At 37.2% G+C, this 16,762-nt stretch overlaps 1 protein-coding gene across 2 annotated transcripts in view; it reads left to right on the top strand.

Moving 5' to 3' along the window:
- The window catches only part of SEC24D (SEC24 homolog D, COPII coat complex component), a 98,391-nt gene that overhangs the window by 43,322 nt on the left and 38,307 nt on the right, over positions 1–16,762 (top strand). For both annotated transcript variants that reach the window (XM_008689465.2, XM_008689464.2), the window contains exons 9-10: positions 11,540–11,678; positions 15,013–15,128. In XM_008689465.2, coding sequence (XP_008687687.1) covers positions 11,540–11,678; positions 15,013–15,128 — 255 coding nt within the window. The remainder of the gene's footprint in view (positions 1–11,539; positions 11,679–15,012; positions 15,129–16,762) is intronic.

Raw genomic sequence — 16,762 nt, 5'->3', positions numbered from 1 at the left:
TGGCTTTTGATCATTTGCCCAAATCAAGTTAACTCACAAAGGATGATTTGCCATATCACTTGGAAATGGTCTAGCCAGTATATGTGGCTGTCCACCAGGGATGGTAACTAAGCAATATTTACATTGACAGCAGATTGAACTGCATGAATGACTATTAATTTATTTATTCTAACATATTCCAACAAGGATTTAATTCAACAGATGTTTATGTTCACCCAATATATGGCACTTACTGTTTTTGATACTTGAGATATGTCAGTGAACAAAACAGATAAAGATCTCTGTTTGCCCTCGTGGAGCTTACATTTTAATGGAGAGAGACAAGACAATGACCTCATACTGAGCAAATGATGTAATATGTGGAGGAAGGAAAAACAGAGCAGGGTTAGGGAGATGAAGGCTGTCTGTGGGGAGGGGTAGATGGCAGATTAGTAGGGTAGTCCAGTAAGCCTGATTGAGAAGGTATCATTTAAATGAAGGCTTGACTCTCTCTCTCTCTCTTTTTTTTTTTTTTTTTAACTTTTTGAGAAACTTCCATACTGTTTTCCACAGTGGCTACACCAGTTTGCACTCCCACCAACAGGGTAAGAGGGTTCTCCTTTCTCCACATCCTCACCAACATCTCTTGTTTCTCGTGTTGTTGATTTTAGCCATTCTGACATGTGTGAGGTGACATCTCATCATGATTTTCATTTGTATTTCCCTGATGATGAGTGATGTTGAGCATCTTTTCATGTGTCTTTTGGCCATCTGGATGTCTTCTTTGGAAATGAAACCTTTTTGAGGAACCTCCATACTGTTTTCCAGAATGGCTGCACCCCTTTGCATTTCCACTAGTGGTGTAAGGGAGTTCCCCTTTCTCTGCAGCCTTGCCAACATCTGTTTTTCCTGTGTCGTTAATTTTAGCCATTCTGATAGGTATGAGGTGGTATCTCATTGTAGTTTTGATTTGTATTTCCCTGATGATGAATGATATCGAGCCTCTTTTCATGTGTCTGTTAGCCATCTGGGTGTCTTCTTTGGAAATGTATCTATTCATATCTTCTGCCCATTTCTTAACTGGTTTTTTGGGTGTTGAGTTTGGTAAGTTCTTTATAGATTTTGGATACTAAACCTTTATCTAAAACATCACTTGCAAATATCTTCTCCCATTCCGTCAGCTGCCTTTTAGTTTTGTTGATTGTTTCCTTCTCTGTGCAGAAGCTTTTTACCTTGATGAAGTCCCAATAGTTCATTTTTGCTTTTGTTTCCCTTGCCTCGGGAGACGTGTCTAGCAAGAAGTTGCTATGGCCTAGGTCAAAGAGGTTGCTGCTTGTGTTCTTCTCTAGGATTTTGGTAGATTCCTGTCTTACTTTTAGGTCTTTCATCCATTTTGAATTTATTTTTGTGTATGGTGTAAGAAAGTAGTCCAGTTTCATTCTTCTGCATGTCACCGTCCAGTTTTCCCAATGCCATTTGTTGAGACTTTTTTTCCATTGGATATTCTTACCTCCTTTGTCAAAGAAAAGTTAAAAATAGAACTACCCTACTATCCAGCAATTGCATTAGTAGGTATCTATCCAAAGGATACAAAAATGCTGATTCGAAGGGACACGTGTCTAATTTCCAAATTATGGAAAGAGCCCAAATGTCCATTGACCGAAGAATGGATAAAGATGAGGTATATATGTAAAATGGAATATTACTCAGGCGATCAAAAAGAATGAAATCTTGCCATTTGCAACAACATGAATGGAACCAAAGTGTATTATGCTAAGTGAAATAAGTCAGTCAGAGAAAGACCAAAAATATGATTTCACTCATATGTGGAATTTAAGAAACAAAACAGATGAACGTAGGGAAAGGAAAGGAAAACTAAAATGAGATAAAAACAGAGAGGGAGGCAAACCATAAGGAGCTCTTAACTATAGAGGACAAACTGAGGGTTACTGGAGGGAGGTGGGTGGGCAGATGGATTAAATGGGTGATGGACATTAAGGAGGACACTTGTTGGGTACGTGATGAATCACTAAATTCTCCTGAAACCAATACTACACTATATGTCAACTTAGATTTAAAGAAAAAGAAAGAAAAGAAAGAAAGAAAGAATGAAAGAAAGAAAGACAGACTTGACTCATACATAGAGGAAAATGTTTTGAAGGGATTTTCATGGCCATTTAAAGAAGTGAAATAAATGGAGGGAAGACTCTGGTTAACTTATAATTCTGCCAGAGAGTCAAAGGGAGTATGCCTCTAGGCTTATTATTTTTAACACTTTCGTCTTTAAGGTGTAGTATTTTACAACTTTCCTTTGAGGAACAAAAAACTGGCAATTATTTTGTTATGGAAGAAACAAACAACTCATAAGGCTTTTAAGTCTAAAATATATTTTCATCCTCTGTGCGTTCTTATAACAAATATGTCTTCTGCAAGTGGCCTATAATTAGACAACAAAATATAATTCTCCCTTAGGGATAAAAGATAAACTATAATAGGCCAAGGTTTAAAAGAAATGTGGGAAAGTATCTCTCAACTATAGAATTTCTAAATATCATAGCCCCTTGGGAAGGAGTGTCTTACTCAAAAGTTTCCAATATCTGTTCCAACAAGAAAAGTGATGCTGAACTTTGCAAATATACCTGCACTTGAAATACTGCATCAGCACACCCAGTATAAACTGACCTTTTTTGCTTTAGAACCATCACCTACCATTTATAATTTAGTCATGAACCAAGACTGCCATTCAGGAAAACTGATATTATGATGGGCTCTTCTCTGATATTTATTTTCTCTTTTGAAACTATGGACACCCTCTTACGAGAAGTAGCCCTTCCTTGGACTTTAGCATATGGTCTGACTTGACCTTTCCACTAAAAAAGCCCTCCTGGCATTAGAGGCCCTGGGTAGAAGGGTTACAGCTGGGTTTGCTTTAAGACACTTTTGGCCATTGCAGGAAAAGTCTATTTGTGCATATTTTGGGATGAACTTAGCATATTAGGGTTTATCACATCCAGACGTAATCTTTTGTGATAGAAGAACTGGCACATATCCTTAAGTTTAAACATGACTTCCTTCATTTTTTATTTTGTTGTTGTTCAGACTTCTTTCAAATCAGTTTTTCTCTTCTGTTTCTCCCTCCTTATCAGTCATTAAACAAATATTTTTTTGAGAATTTAATCTGTAATTAAGGCCCTGGGGATCAGTGGTGAATCTGAAGCTTACATGTAGTATTAAGGAGTAAATTTTTTTTTAAGTTAGAAGTTCACTGTGGGGTGCCTGGGTATCTCAGTCAGTTAAGCATCCAACTCTTGATTTCAGTTCAAGTCATGACCTCAGGGTTTTAAGATCGAGTCCCATGTTGGGCTCTGTGCTGGGCATGAAGCCTGCTTGGAATTCTTTGTCTCCCTTTCCCGCTCCTCCCCACTGCCTCTTAAAAAATTACTTTAAAAATTAGAACTAAAATATTCAAACATCTTTTGAGTTTATGTTTTAGAGTTTTATGAACTGAATAAAATACAAGAGGTGATGAAACAAATTCTAGAAATCTCTCATATTACTTATAAAACATGATAGAATTCACTAATTTATAAGCAGCTTTCAAAACCTATGCCAAATGTACTGTTTTTCTAAAGACATCATTTATTTACTGAATGGCAAAATCTCTTAACTATCTTCTGTCAGAATTGTTACCATATAGTATAACAACTCATTTGAGGTGTATGTGGTTGTGTGTGTGTGTGCACACATGGGCGTGCACATGTGTATCTTAAACATGGCCATTCGGGATGTACCTAGCTTTGAAGGCTCTCCACGGCATTAGTCCAGCTTTCCTCTTTATCTCCCTTCATCTCAGCTGATTTAGGCTACTTGCCTACTAGCTACCAACATACCCAAGTTTTCCTCCTGTGTTACACTATTCTTACTGATTAGAATTGTCTTTGTCAGTCAGCAAAAATATAACTCCTCATAATTACTCATCTTTTCCTTGAAAGAAGCTTTCATTGACCACCTCCCCCCACCATAAGTGATTTTTTCTTTTATTAGCGCCCTTGGCTTAAGCACCTATCATGAACTGCCCTAAGTTTATGGCAGTATATTTGTGAGTACCTGATAGATATTTTGTTTGTTCATTCAAAAACTGTTGACTGCCCACTCTTTCAGATATTGTACCCTAGGATATATAACAATAAACACGTTAGACTTGTGAGTCACGGATCTGAGAATTTACTAGTGACACTGAAAAGTAAAGCTTTTGATGATGAGTGCTGTCAGGCACAAGATAATATGGGAACATACAGCTGAAATGTCTAAGACAGTCCGAGACTGGTTCCAGTTTAGACAAGGTCTCTGCCAAGTCAGGAGGAGAAAGGGACACCCCTTCCCTTGTAACAGGAGAGGGAGAGAAAGGAAAATATTAAGTGGATGCAGTTAAATTAGTGGTGGAAAGTCAAGGGAGCTCCTCTCCAAGGTCTTCTATTTTCTTTTTGAACAAGGAGACAAAATGATCTGCTAAGGAGGTGGAAAGAGAGCTTATTTGGAGATTGAAAAGGTATAAAGCAGCTCCTATAGAGAAAGAGGAAGAGAAATGACAGGAGACATTTAATAGTTATCAGGGAGCACCGAGGGCTTGGTTTAAATCATAGACCATGAAGAATGGTGCCTTTCTCTGAAACTGTAGGCTTTTCTATAGGAGCAATCTGCAAAGCAGTTTCTGTATCTATAGCACAGAGAAGGCAAATGGGTGGAGTAAATGAGAATTCAAGCTGTAGCCCTGCAATTTATTGGACAAGTCACTTTCCATCACTGACCTTCCATTCCTTTCTGAACCCATGGATGGTAATTCCCGCTCTGAAGGTTGGTAGTATCTCAACATCAAATTGGTATTTTTATATATTTGAAAGCATTTTAAACTACGAATTATACTAGATAATAGTTATGATCTTACCTATAGGTTTGAATCAGTAAAATTTTTTAGAATTTTCCGTGCTGGATGCACAAAATGATACCAAACACTCCCCCTCCCCATGAAAAGGACCCATTTCCAAATTAAAAAGATGTTCAAATCCAATGTAAGCTCTAAGATATCTGTAAGAATAAATAGGCTAACAATGATGTTGAAGAGAAAAAAAACTGAAAATGAAGTGCACTCTAATAAGAGGATACTTTTCTGGAAATATGAAAACACAAAGTTTTAGATTTACAAAGGCGAACTAAAAACATCTATAGGAAGTATAAGTATATGCTTAGAATTATTACAATGCATTGAATGTTTTTATTATCAGGCTCTGTTTCTTTTCAGAAGGTGCATAACATTTTTAAAAGGCATTCAGAAAATATTCTTTCATGCTGTATTTATTATTTTAAAAAGTCAAACAAAACACTGCTGCTGTTTAGAAAATGTGTGTACAGTAAGTAGCCTACTGTCCTGTTCCCTTTCTTTCCATGTAGACTGACCGAATGTCATATATGGCAAGACTAAAGATAGAAAACACATACAAGCTGCTTCTTACTTCTCTTTCCTATGAAAATGTCTTTAGTAAGTGCACTTGATACAGACTCTCTTTTCATTCTAGCTTCTGGGCATAATCCTCTGGAATCTAACCCTGCTTGCCTTCCAGCATGTCTAATAGTCTGCATGTTTAACATTTTTAAAGGGTAGTTGTTCATCACAGGTTCTGGATGAACATTTCCATGCTTCTACTTACACCCCCCTCAATTAATCCAAGTTATCAACTGACCTCTTCTTGATATAGAGCCAAAAAATAAGCAGTACCCCAAACCCAAGAGGTAGCTGCATGCCAAAATGCATTTGACAGTATGAAACTATTGCTGCTAGGGATACCTGTTTATTAGTGATTTACTGGAGACTGTAATTGATGTTGAATGTGACCCTTTATCAAGCCATCTTACTTCCGCAGGTCATCTTACTTTAAAACTTTTGATCTGATTTAAGACCCACATAAGCAAAAATTTCTCTCCCCTTACCAGTAGCTATTAAGCTGAAGTATTTCCTTCAGGCACTAAGTGAAGTAGACTGTTGGTCATGTTGGGACAACTGTATATAGTCCAGGAGACTGATTACTTTCTTTGACTCCTCTATTGAAGGACATAAAGGGAGAAAAAAGGGAAGAGAAGTCTGTTTTAAAAATGGAAATATGTTTTTTTTTTCTAAATTGTTAAACAAGTATTAAGACAAGGGAAAGTAGGTAGTTAAAGAATTTGTGTATATGTATTAGAACTTCTGGAACTCTTACTTAGAACTCTGGTGCTGAAAAATAAGGAGGCGGGTAGTGGGGCAATATGAGACAGTTTTCACCCAGCAATACCAGGATATGGGCAAGTGCAACCTTCCTAAAGTCAAGGTGTTCCTGAACTCTCAGATGCTGCCTCTCTGTCCTATTCCTCCCTTCATCCACACCACTGCCTGTGATTTGATGGCCCAACAGGAAGGTAGATGTTTGCTTTAGAAAATAATTTCTAGGGGAGCCCAGGTAGTGCAGTCAAGTGTCCGACTCTTGGTTTCGGCTCAGGTTGTGATCCTCATGGTCATGAGATCGAGCCCCACGTTGGCTATGCTCAGCGAGGAGTCCTCTTAGGATTCTCTCTCTCCCTCTCCCCTCTGCGTGCATGTTCTCTCTCTCTAAAATAAAAAATCTAAAAAGGAAAGAATTTCTCCATCACAGTGTATTGCTGAACTCCATGATGCAAGCTTCACTGACTTTGCTTTGTTAATTTTGGCCTTTAATGTGAATATGGCAAGCAGGAAGTGGACACTGGCCATGGGAGCATTTGCATCCTCCGGCCCTTCCCCAGGTCGTCTTTAGGTTGCCCTATACTTTGGGGTGGCGTATTTTCCTACATATAGTCAAGGAAAAGTTGGTAAGGGATTAGAAAGTTAAAATGAGTTTTTCTTGGGGTGCGTGGGTGGTTCAGTCAGTTAAGCATCTGCCTTCGGCTCAGGTCATGATTTCTGGGTCCTGGGATCGAGCCCCACATCTGGCTTCCTGGTCTGTGGGGTGTCCGCTTCTCTTTTTCTCTCTCCCTCCCTCTGACTCTCCCCACTGCTTGTTCTCTCACTCTCTCAAATAAGTAAATAAAATCTTTAAAAAATAAAATAAGTTTTTCTTGGCTATTATTTTCATTAATTTTGACAAATTCTGTAATTTCTATACAATATATGCTTAAGGTAGCCTGTATTTCATGTTTTTTATTTTGTTTCATCCAGAATATTTTAAACCATTATTTAATTTTTTTAGGAGTATAGGTTTCTTAATTTTGTGAGTAATAGCTGACATCAGTTTAGTTAAATGTTATTAGAGTTACATAAAATGAATATAGCATCATTGAGTATTTTATTACCTACCAAGTAAATTATATAGTTTTGTTTTAATTTTTAGTTGCACAGTGCCATCTACTGGATCTTTGCTACAAAACACCCTCATATTTTCTTACTTGTCCTGATTTGGTTATAATCAGCTTTTAATATTGAGGTGCTTTCTGGTATTCATCTTTTATCTAAAAGAGAGACTATCTAGCAAGACCTGTGTATTCAGACTTTTCTTAGATATATAGGTGCCAAAGCAAAGCACATAGGCTACAAATCATAACAGTTCTTCACTTGGGATCTTTCAACATTGTACTTCATTTTCTTTGAGTATCTATTTTTGCTTTGGGAATACAATCCAAATAGCTTAACATTGCCTTTTAAGCTAAAGAAAGCTTTTACTAATGATTATTTCACAACTATTCTTTCTATTCCTACCTTATTCTTTTAATTGCATATTTGCATGCCTGTTTATTTAATGTCTTTTCTATCCTGGCAGACTGAATGCCCGACCAAGGCACATAATGTACTCAGCACCTACTGTACAAATGTTGACGTTACCTGAGAGAATGGCAGGCATACTTGGAAAACTGATAATATGTTAATATAAGAAAATTTTAAAAATTGTAGTGGTAGTGCCAAGGAGTTATTGATTGATACATCTTGTTGTCTACTCCTTTTACTTGGAAAAATAACCCAAAAGTTTTTTGTTTTGTTTTTAAATCACTTATATCGTTTGAACACTGAACCTCATTTCTCAGTGGGTTATAATCTTTCTTTCTTGGAGCATCACAAAAAAGACATTTTATTCAATTGAAGCATCTTAATTAAAATTAGCATCAATAAAGGACAAGCATAGCCCTGGTAATCCAAAACTACAAGCAAAAGATTCAAATATTATTCTTCCTCTTCCTTCCTCAGCTTCCCCATCACTTCTGTGTTGTATAAATTCATGCCACATGGGACCACAGCCAAGAATAGCCAGATGAGGTTTTTAGAGCCAGTCTCTTCATCCTTTCACTTTTTTCATTTAAGAGAACAGAAAAGAAAGAGCAGACAGGAATATACTAGAGGCCAGAAGATTAAAGCACATTTATAAACAAAATTATAAAATCTGAAAATGTGTGTGAAGTAAATATGATATAATTGTCCTTGGTAAGGAAAAAAAACTTAGAGGTTTTTTTGGGAAGTAATTTGATTTTTTTAAATGTGTGTACAGTAAAGTTGAACTCAGAAGAAAAGTGAGATTAGCTATTTATGAGCTCATGCAGACTACTGTAGAACAGATAAGCAGACATCTGGAGAGAGCAAAGAAAATCTCTGATAGTTTTCAACATGGCCTGAGAGAGATGAAATAAGGCAGTAGAAACCCTTGTCCTGTTGCCTCAAAAGAAAATGTAAACAGTTTAAAAGCTTTTAACATTCTTTGCTGTCACCTCAATTGTCTGAAGACCTTACTTACCTATCCATCATCCAGTTTCCAAAAGACTGAAAATAGAAAAGATGTAAGTGTATTTAACAACCTAGATACACTCACTACTTGACTCCAGTTTATTACTAGACATTCGTTTTTGGTTCTGCAAGTTTGAATCTGCCAGGACTGGAATGCTCAGGTGTTAGTTGCCGACAGTTTCATGGTAATTTTAGGCTGGGCCTGCCTTTGGGTATATCATATCAGTAAAAATAAGGTTAATTTTCCTCCTATTACCTCTGCTTTGTCTGGCAAATAATGGCATCATATTTCTAAAGTCTCTCAGGGAATTGATTATAGTCTTTGAACTCTCAAAATAAAAGGATGAGAAAAGTAAAGTTGGCTGGAGTGCAGGCAAATTGCAGACTTTCTTCCTGGTTTAATTCTTGAAAGACTCTTCTGATCTCAGAGGTGAAGCTGTAGGACAGAACAGCAACAAAGGCATGATGGATAATTGGAGTTTTGATCCAGAAAAAGCTATCTTATTATTACATTTTTGTTATCTTTCACTTCTTCCTCTAATTCTCCATTCACTGCCCTGAGAATTTCTGGTTGGGACCTGCATCTTTTTGTTTGCTTGCCTTTTGTCCCTTCAGATTAGTTATTATTACCAGCTAAAGAGGACAGACACTTGTCATTTTTTGCCTCTCAAACACAGATTTTGTATTAAAAAGTATTGTATGTGTCAATATTTGGGTATATATACATTTAAGACACATTCCTGGGGAAGGTTTTTAAAATCCTCTGTGGCTCTCGGCTTTAACCATTAGATTATATCAGAATTCCCTGGAAGGTAGATTTCCTCCCTTCTAGATCATTTTAACAGTGGCAGTTTACAGTGATGAGTTAGCTAATCAAAATGTTTGTATAAACGAATGCCTTTAGAAACTCAAGCCTATCTTAAACTGATCAAACTATAACTCTGCCGTTACGTACACTCTCTCCTGAGCTCAGTGATTTTGAGAGAGGAAAGGTGGTTCTGTATAGATATGACAGCAACAGTTACCTTTCATCCAGTAACTTTGTGCCAGGCACAGTGCTCGGTACCACACACGGATCCCTCATTTAATCCCTGTCACAATCCTGCCAGTGGGGCACCAGAGCTGTGCCCATGTTAGGAATCAGAAGAGACCCTATATGAGAAGTCCAATCCATTTTCTGGCTTCCTTGAGGCAAGAGGAGTGGGAGGGCAGTGCAGAGGCTGTGGGAAGTAATCTTGAATTTTTTTTTTTAAACCCTTTCCCGATTCTTTTATGTATTATACTAAACCTGTTTTTTTTTTTTTTTAAAGATTTTATTTATTTATTTGACAGAGATAGAGACAGCCAGCAAGAGAGGGAACACAAGCAGGGGGAGTGGGAGAGGAAGAAGCAGGCTCATAGCAGAGGAGCCTGATGTGGGGCTCGATCCCAGAACGCCAGGATCACGCCCTGAGCCGAAGGCAGACGCTTAACTGCTGTGCCACCCAGGCGCCCCACTAAACCTGTTTTTTGTTTGTAAGATCTTATTTATTTATTTGACAGAGAGCAGAAGCAGGAGGAGTGGCAGGCAAAGGGAGAGGGAGAAGCAGGCTCCCCACTGAGCAGGGAGCCCGATGTGGGATTCGATCCCAGGGTCCAGGGATCATGACCTGATGTAAAGGCAGACGCTTAACTGACTGAGCCACCCAGGTGCCCCCATACCAAACCTGTTTTCGTTGTTGTTGTTTCTGCTGTGAGACCTCACAATTCATTTCTGAAACCTCTGCAGTGGATTATTTTTCACATTGAACATCTGGACAGGGACAAACAGTAAATCTCAGTTTTCTAAGTTGAGTAGAAAATGGCCTTCTGACCCTGTCTCATCTGCCACCTTCCTCCTCTTCAGGTCTCTATTAAAAAGCAGTCTGCTTTATTTACATCCTTTTTTTTTTTTTTTAAGAAAAACTTTGTTAACGTGCCAAGCCCTATAATTCTCAAGCTTTTCTAGAAATGTTATCTCTAGGGAAGATTTATAAAAGCAAGAAGAATCTTTGTGGTTTTATTCTGAAAGCCAGAAGAGTTGAGAAACAAGGCAGACTCTACTGCTGAGTTTTTTTGCTTTCAAGCTGTAAAATGGTTTCTATGCATGTTTATGAGGAAGAAGCAATTGAAATATTTATTTTTTCCGTTCTGGCAAAGCATGACCAGTGACTTTGAGAGTACATTTTGTCATGGGATAAAGAAACAGAAAAGGCAGAATCAGGGTCCTTGCCTAAATAAGTGAACATTATTGTATATTTGTTCAGGTAGTTGCATTTTTGAAGAAACATTTTGTATTTGATGGAACGATCTAAATAAACTAGAGCGCTATACAAACTAGAGCTTTTAAAATCAGACCCAATTCACTTTATTTATAATCAGTGAACAAACTTAGCAAAATATGTGATATAAGGTGTCCAGGATATTTTTAACATATGCTTTGTTAAATATTGCATTATTATATTTTTTCTCTGCCTTCACACACATAAAGATAAATATATATATATGCACTATATATAAATATGCATATATACATATGTGCTTATTAATGAGATAAAAATCCAAATTAATTTTTGTTTGGGTATTTCTTTGAAGTCAGAAGGTATCAAGAAAGGCATCTTTACACTCCTGGTGAACACCAAGGGTTAAGAATTCCTTAATGAATGCCATTGGAAGACTTATCAAATTACAATTATTGTATAGCATTTCTGAAGTACCTTGAAATCCTATACCCACCTATCGCTTCATTTTACTTGCTTCTTACAGACTCCCCTTTTTTTGGTAAATCATGGAGAGAATGGACCAGTCAGATGCAACAGGTGCAAAGCCTACATGTGCCCATTTATGCAGTTCATTGAAGGAGGAAGGAGGTATCAGTGCGGATTTTGCAACTGTGTGAATGACGGTAAGTGATGCCAATCAATGCTCTTAGTAAAAGCTCTTTGTTAGTTGAAATATATTGCACTTCTTAGCTTAGGGGGAAAAATAGATGTTAAAGCTCTTGGTTATACCTTAGCTTTTCCTAAATACTGATGAGCTCACATTCAAGAATAACTCAGAAGAACAGCAAAAACAAAACAAAACAAAAATTCATTTTTATCATCTGTAAACATAAGAGGTAAAATTTTATTTTGCCTCCAACTGAGCCTTTGTGGAAGGGGATTGAGAAATAACTCCTTTGAAGTTTTATAAGAAACACAGCAGCTTCCTGTGGGAAGTTATATGTGCAAGTTCATGCATTTATAGGAGGCTGAGAGGGCCGTGGAGGTCCCAAACAGTGCATGATCTGGTTGGTTTCCTTCCACAGGTATTGTAAAGAAGAACTTTTATTTTATCTGTGTTTACAGATGATAAGTTGGAGATTTTTTTTCCCTCTTTCTTAATTCCTCTGAGTTACTTCTAAATGTGGGCTGATCAGTATTTAGGAAAAGCTGTGGGATAACTAAGGGCTTTAACACATGTATAGATTGTTTTCCACTCAGGTATGAACGTTAGATTGTTAAAGAAGGAGAAGAACATTATTCTGAAGGGCTTTTCCAGATTCTTTTTATTTTCACTTTCATTCCAGCGTGAATTGACTGGTGTTGAAAAAAATCGCAAACTTGCTAAAAGGAACTTACATTCATTATATTCATAACATGTCTGTGTTTTTAACTTTTTGGTGCTAAATAAAGCACATACTCAGCCTGAAACATTCCCACATTCATTTACATTTCTAGAGTTTCTCTAGAACCATGCGATGATTACGAAAGCATGAACTTTCTGCATGTTTTCCTCTGTTCCTTATCTTCATAGACATGCTTCTCTGCAGGTCTGAAGGATGTATAGCACTGTATCTGCCCAGGAGCCATGTCTGCTCTGGCTGCTGGCTACTCCCTACTGACAAGGAGCTAAGGCACAGCTTTCTGCCTCTGTCATTACATTCATGGCAGCTCAACTCCGTTAGTGTTCTCTGGTGGGAGAGCTCCTTGTTTCCCCACATCCTCATTACAGTCCATGTTTTCTTCCAATTTAGAGTGCTGGAGACCGGTATTATGAGTCTTCCTCACAAAAACTTTGGCCAGTTCTTAAAAATGCCTTGCTATGGAGTAAAATCATTGGTTTCTAGCCTCATCTCAAAACCTGTGGTCCTCTTGGGATGTCCTCTTGCTCCAACTGTGGCATCCACTCAGTGCGAATTGGGTATCCCTGTGAGACCAGATTCTGTTGGTTCTCTATCCTTACTTCTCTTTCTAAGGTAGATCTTATACCTTGTTTCATCCTGGATGAAATCTGCAACTAAATCATTGGCTACCACTCAATCTTGGGACCTGGATTTCAGGAGCCCTGTGACAATTCATTTCCCTGTACTTTAGTTTTGTGGGGAAGAGTCATGAGAAGGCAGAGACCTCTCCTGCAGCATTTGGATAAATGCCTCTACCAAGGTCACCAACTCCTCAATGTCTTTAGCCAAGCTGTCAACTTTCTTAGGAAGATGATTAGAAATTTATGTAGCTTTTAGATCCAGGATCCCCAATCTGGTGTAACATCCTGGTGTCTTACCCAGGGTGTCAGCTCAGAGCCCAGCTAATTCCTGGTAGAAAAAAAAAACACTTGGAATTCTTTTATCTCTACACAATAAATTCCCTTCCCTTGCGTATTCACTCCTAGGAGGCTGCCGTGTTCATTTTCCAATAGAGTTATTCATACTAGGGTCAAGTATTTGTCCCTAAAAGGAGCCAGACTCCTATAGATTTACATTGACACCTGCATTCTTCATTTAGGTTTAAAGAAGACAGAGGTTTATTGAAGTTAGAAAGAACCCAGGAGGCTTGGTCACATGGTTTCACTCTATTTCCCTTCAGAATGTCCAGAGATTGCACAGTGGGAAGCATGTGAAGTCAGAGGCATGCAGGAAGACAAGTGTCATTTGGCAGTGCATAATTTACCATGTGACTTGAATTTTGTTTTATAAACATGACAGATAATATTAAATGCTAATGAATGTGAGATTAATTTTAAAGGGAAAAATTTCACATGTTACTTGTAGATATGTGAATGAAAATGAATTGTAGTTTACATTATGTAGAAATTACCATACCATAATCCTAAATAGCCAATATAACATCATCTACCTCAACTAAAAGTAACAAAATTGCAGGTTTAGGCCCTCGTAATTTACTTATCTCTGCTGAGACTGTCAGTTTCCCACTTCCATAATCTTTACAAGACATTGAATTTTCCAAATTCAGAGATCCATATGTACATATGAGTGTTATAAAACTTGTTTTAAAAAGAAATGGCCATGTTATGGTAAGAAAATAGAAAAATCAATTCTTGGTGATTATTTTTAAGTCCAACCTACAAAAACAGTCTTGTAATTCATGTTGGCTCACAACTAAAAATAAAGAATCCTGAGTGGTTAGTTTTAAAAGAGAACGCATTACTTCTGTGGCTTTACAAATGAAAATGTTGCTCTTTATGAAATGCTGAAAACCAGAGCATTGCTGGTTATTCTAAATACTTCTATTGTCAGTGGTTTAATAGCCAGCCCTATTAATCTCAAGGCAACAGGAGTTTGTTTTCACAGAGATACCAGGCCATATTTGTCCAAGTGTTCAGTGTGTGACTCATAAGTGTTCCTGTGCTGTTGGATGACTTCCAGGTCGTTGCCAGAACTAACCTTCTTAGACATTTGAATCAAATTAAAAGTTCTCAGCTGAGATCTTAGTGGTATAGTCTTTCCCTAATACAGTAATCCTCTCCACTCTGAAGTCCAAACATTAAAAGATTTCCATGCAAACTTTCCATGGCTGAAGGCATCTCTTAATTAAAGGATAATAAATATTGTAGTTAATAGTAGAGTCCAAATAACCAATGTATATTTCTGTTAGGTACATTGAAAATTTAAATAGAAAAGTCGGAATTCCTTTTAAAAGAGGTAATTAAATAGGGAGAATTAAATTTTCTTTGTGACAATTTAAAACAGGGATAACCCTATTTCTTCACAGAGGTCTAAATCATAAATGTTATGTGTCATCGGTAACTTGCAGAAGAGTCAAGAGGATTTTTTAGGAAACCTTTGTACTTTCCACACATGCTTTTTAAGTACTGGATATTTAGACTATACTGCATTCTAGCTTTAATATACTTTTTCCCCCTCAACTACTTCTTTTCCTCCCATAATAAATTTTAAGAACTTACTAAGTTGTCTGTGTTATGAAAACAAAAGATTTCCTTTCTTATTTTGTTTTTATTAGTTCCACCATTCTATTTCCAACATCTGGACCACATCGGGAGAAGGCTGGACCACTATGAAAAACCAGAGCTATCTCTAGGATCTTATGAATATGTTGCTACTTTGGATTACTGCAGAGTAAGTGTTCCCAGGGCTTCAAGTGTTTATACATTGATGTCAAATTCAACTGAATAACTTTCATATGTAAAGAACTGAATCTTGGTTCACAAACAAAGCATTTTGGTGGTGTCATGGGCATGTAGAAATGCCTCAAACACAGATCAAGCCTTCTAGGCTGTTAACATGATTAAATTGCCAAACTATTCAGAGCAGTGATTATTTTTAAAAACTAAAAAGTGGTGCCAAAAATAGAAAACAATAATTTTATTTTTATGTCCCTATCAGATAAAATATTCTGGGTTCTTAAAGCAGCAGTTCCATATTGTGCCTCAACCTTATTTGTTTTGTCAGTGATCTCAGAAGATTTTCTCTTCCAAGGCAGACGCTCAGCCAATATGGTCAACAGGACTAGGACAGGTTTCTCTACCTCCTTTCTGCACACCAGTTGTCACCACAATGATTTAAGGTTCTTAGACTCTCCCTTGGACTATGTGAGGGCCTGGGATTCTGGCCTCTGGTCTCCTTGCTTTAAAATGTAAGCGTGAGATTCCTCTCCATTTCCTTAATCTAAAAAATTAAATTCAAAAGTATAGCTTTCCTTATAAGACCATTAACTGTTGACCTCAGCCATCTCTTCAGCTGTACAAAACACTCAGCACATACTCCAAACTCATCACTCCTTCTTACAACTTCATACTTTTAGGTAAGATTGTTTTGACCAGACTATCTTTGCATCCTCCTGTCACATCTGTATAGACCCCACCCAGCAAACTCCTACTCATTCTGTAATACCTGGCTGAAATTTTATTTTACGTGAGTGTGTGTGCATGTGTGCACATGAACAACTTTCTTTGACTTCATCATAGTGGTTATTTACTAAATCTTTGGGGGTGGGGGGGGACGTTCCTATTAGAACTCGGTCCATATATTTGTTTTAGCAATTATCCCCATACAATTTAAATCTTCTCAAGTGTCTTCCCTCTTCATTGATTTTGATATTCTTGGTCACAAGAATCTTGTCTTAGATCTTTATGGCATCCACCACAGTGTCTAGTACAGGGAAGACAGTTGATCAGTGTATGTGAAATGAATGAATGAATGAACGAATGAATGAATGAATTGGCAGGTCTGTTACTATTCCCAGGACTGGCTATTTCCCTTTTCCAGTGTCACAGTGAGAGTGACATCATTATGGGTAACTTGCAGGTCTTTAAAATTCTTCGGTGATTTGGAAACATTTTCTTGGGTATCAGTTCAGATTTCAGCTTATATCTGAAGTACCGTATGTAGACCTGAAGAAACAGTCATTCTGATTAATTTTCTTACTTCACCTTCCAAATATGAATGCCTACTGATGCCTAGTTCTCAGAAAACAGCCTCTGACCCACCGAATTCTATCACAGATGTTTGCGAGGGGACCGGTCCATATTATTGAGTATAAATTACAAAGAACATTTTTCCTAAAAAGAAGTTTTTTCAATTGATTGGATTTAATTTTTTTTCAGTTAATGTAACTTTTGCATTTATCTTAGTGTTTTGTATGATTTTTTTACCACATTACATAGAACTAGCTATTAAAGAAGAGTTAATGCTTTATTAATTCAAAATGTAACATTTGAACGTATTTTGAGAAACATAAGAGCATTTTTGGT

This window comes from Ursus maritimus, unplaced genomic scaffold, assembly GCF_017311325.1.
Source record: "Ursus maritimus isolate PB19 unplaced genomic scaffold, ASM1731132v1 scaffold_11, whole genome shotgun sequence".
Taxonomy (NCBI): Eukaryota; Metazoa; Chordata; class Mammalia; order Carnivora; family Ursidae; genus Ursus; species Ursus maritimus.
This window is presented reverse-complemented; position numbering and strand designations above follow the sequence as displayed.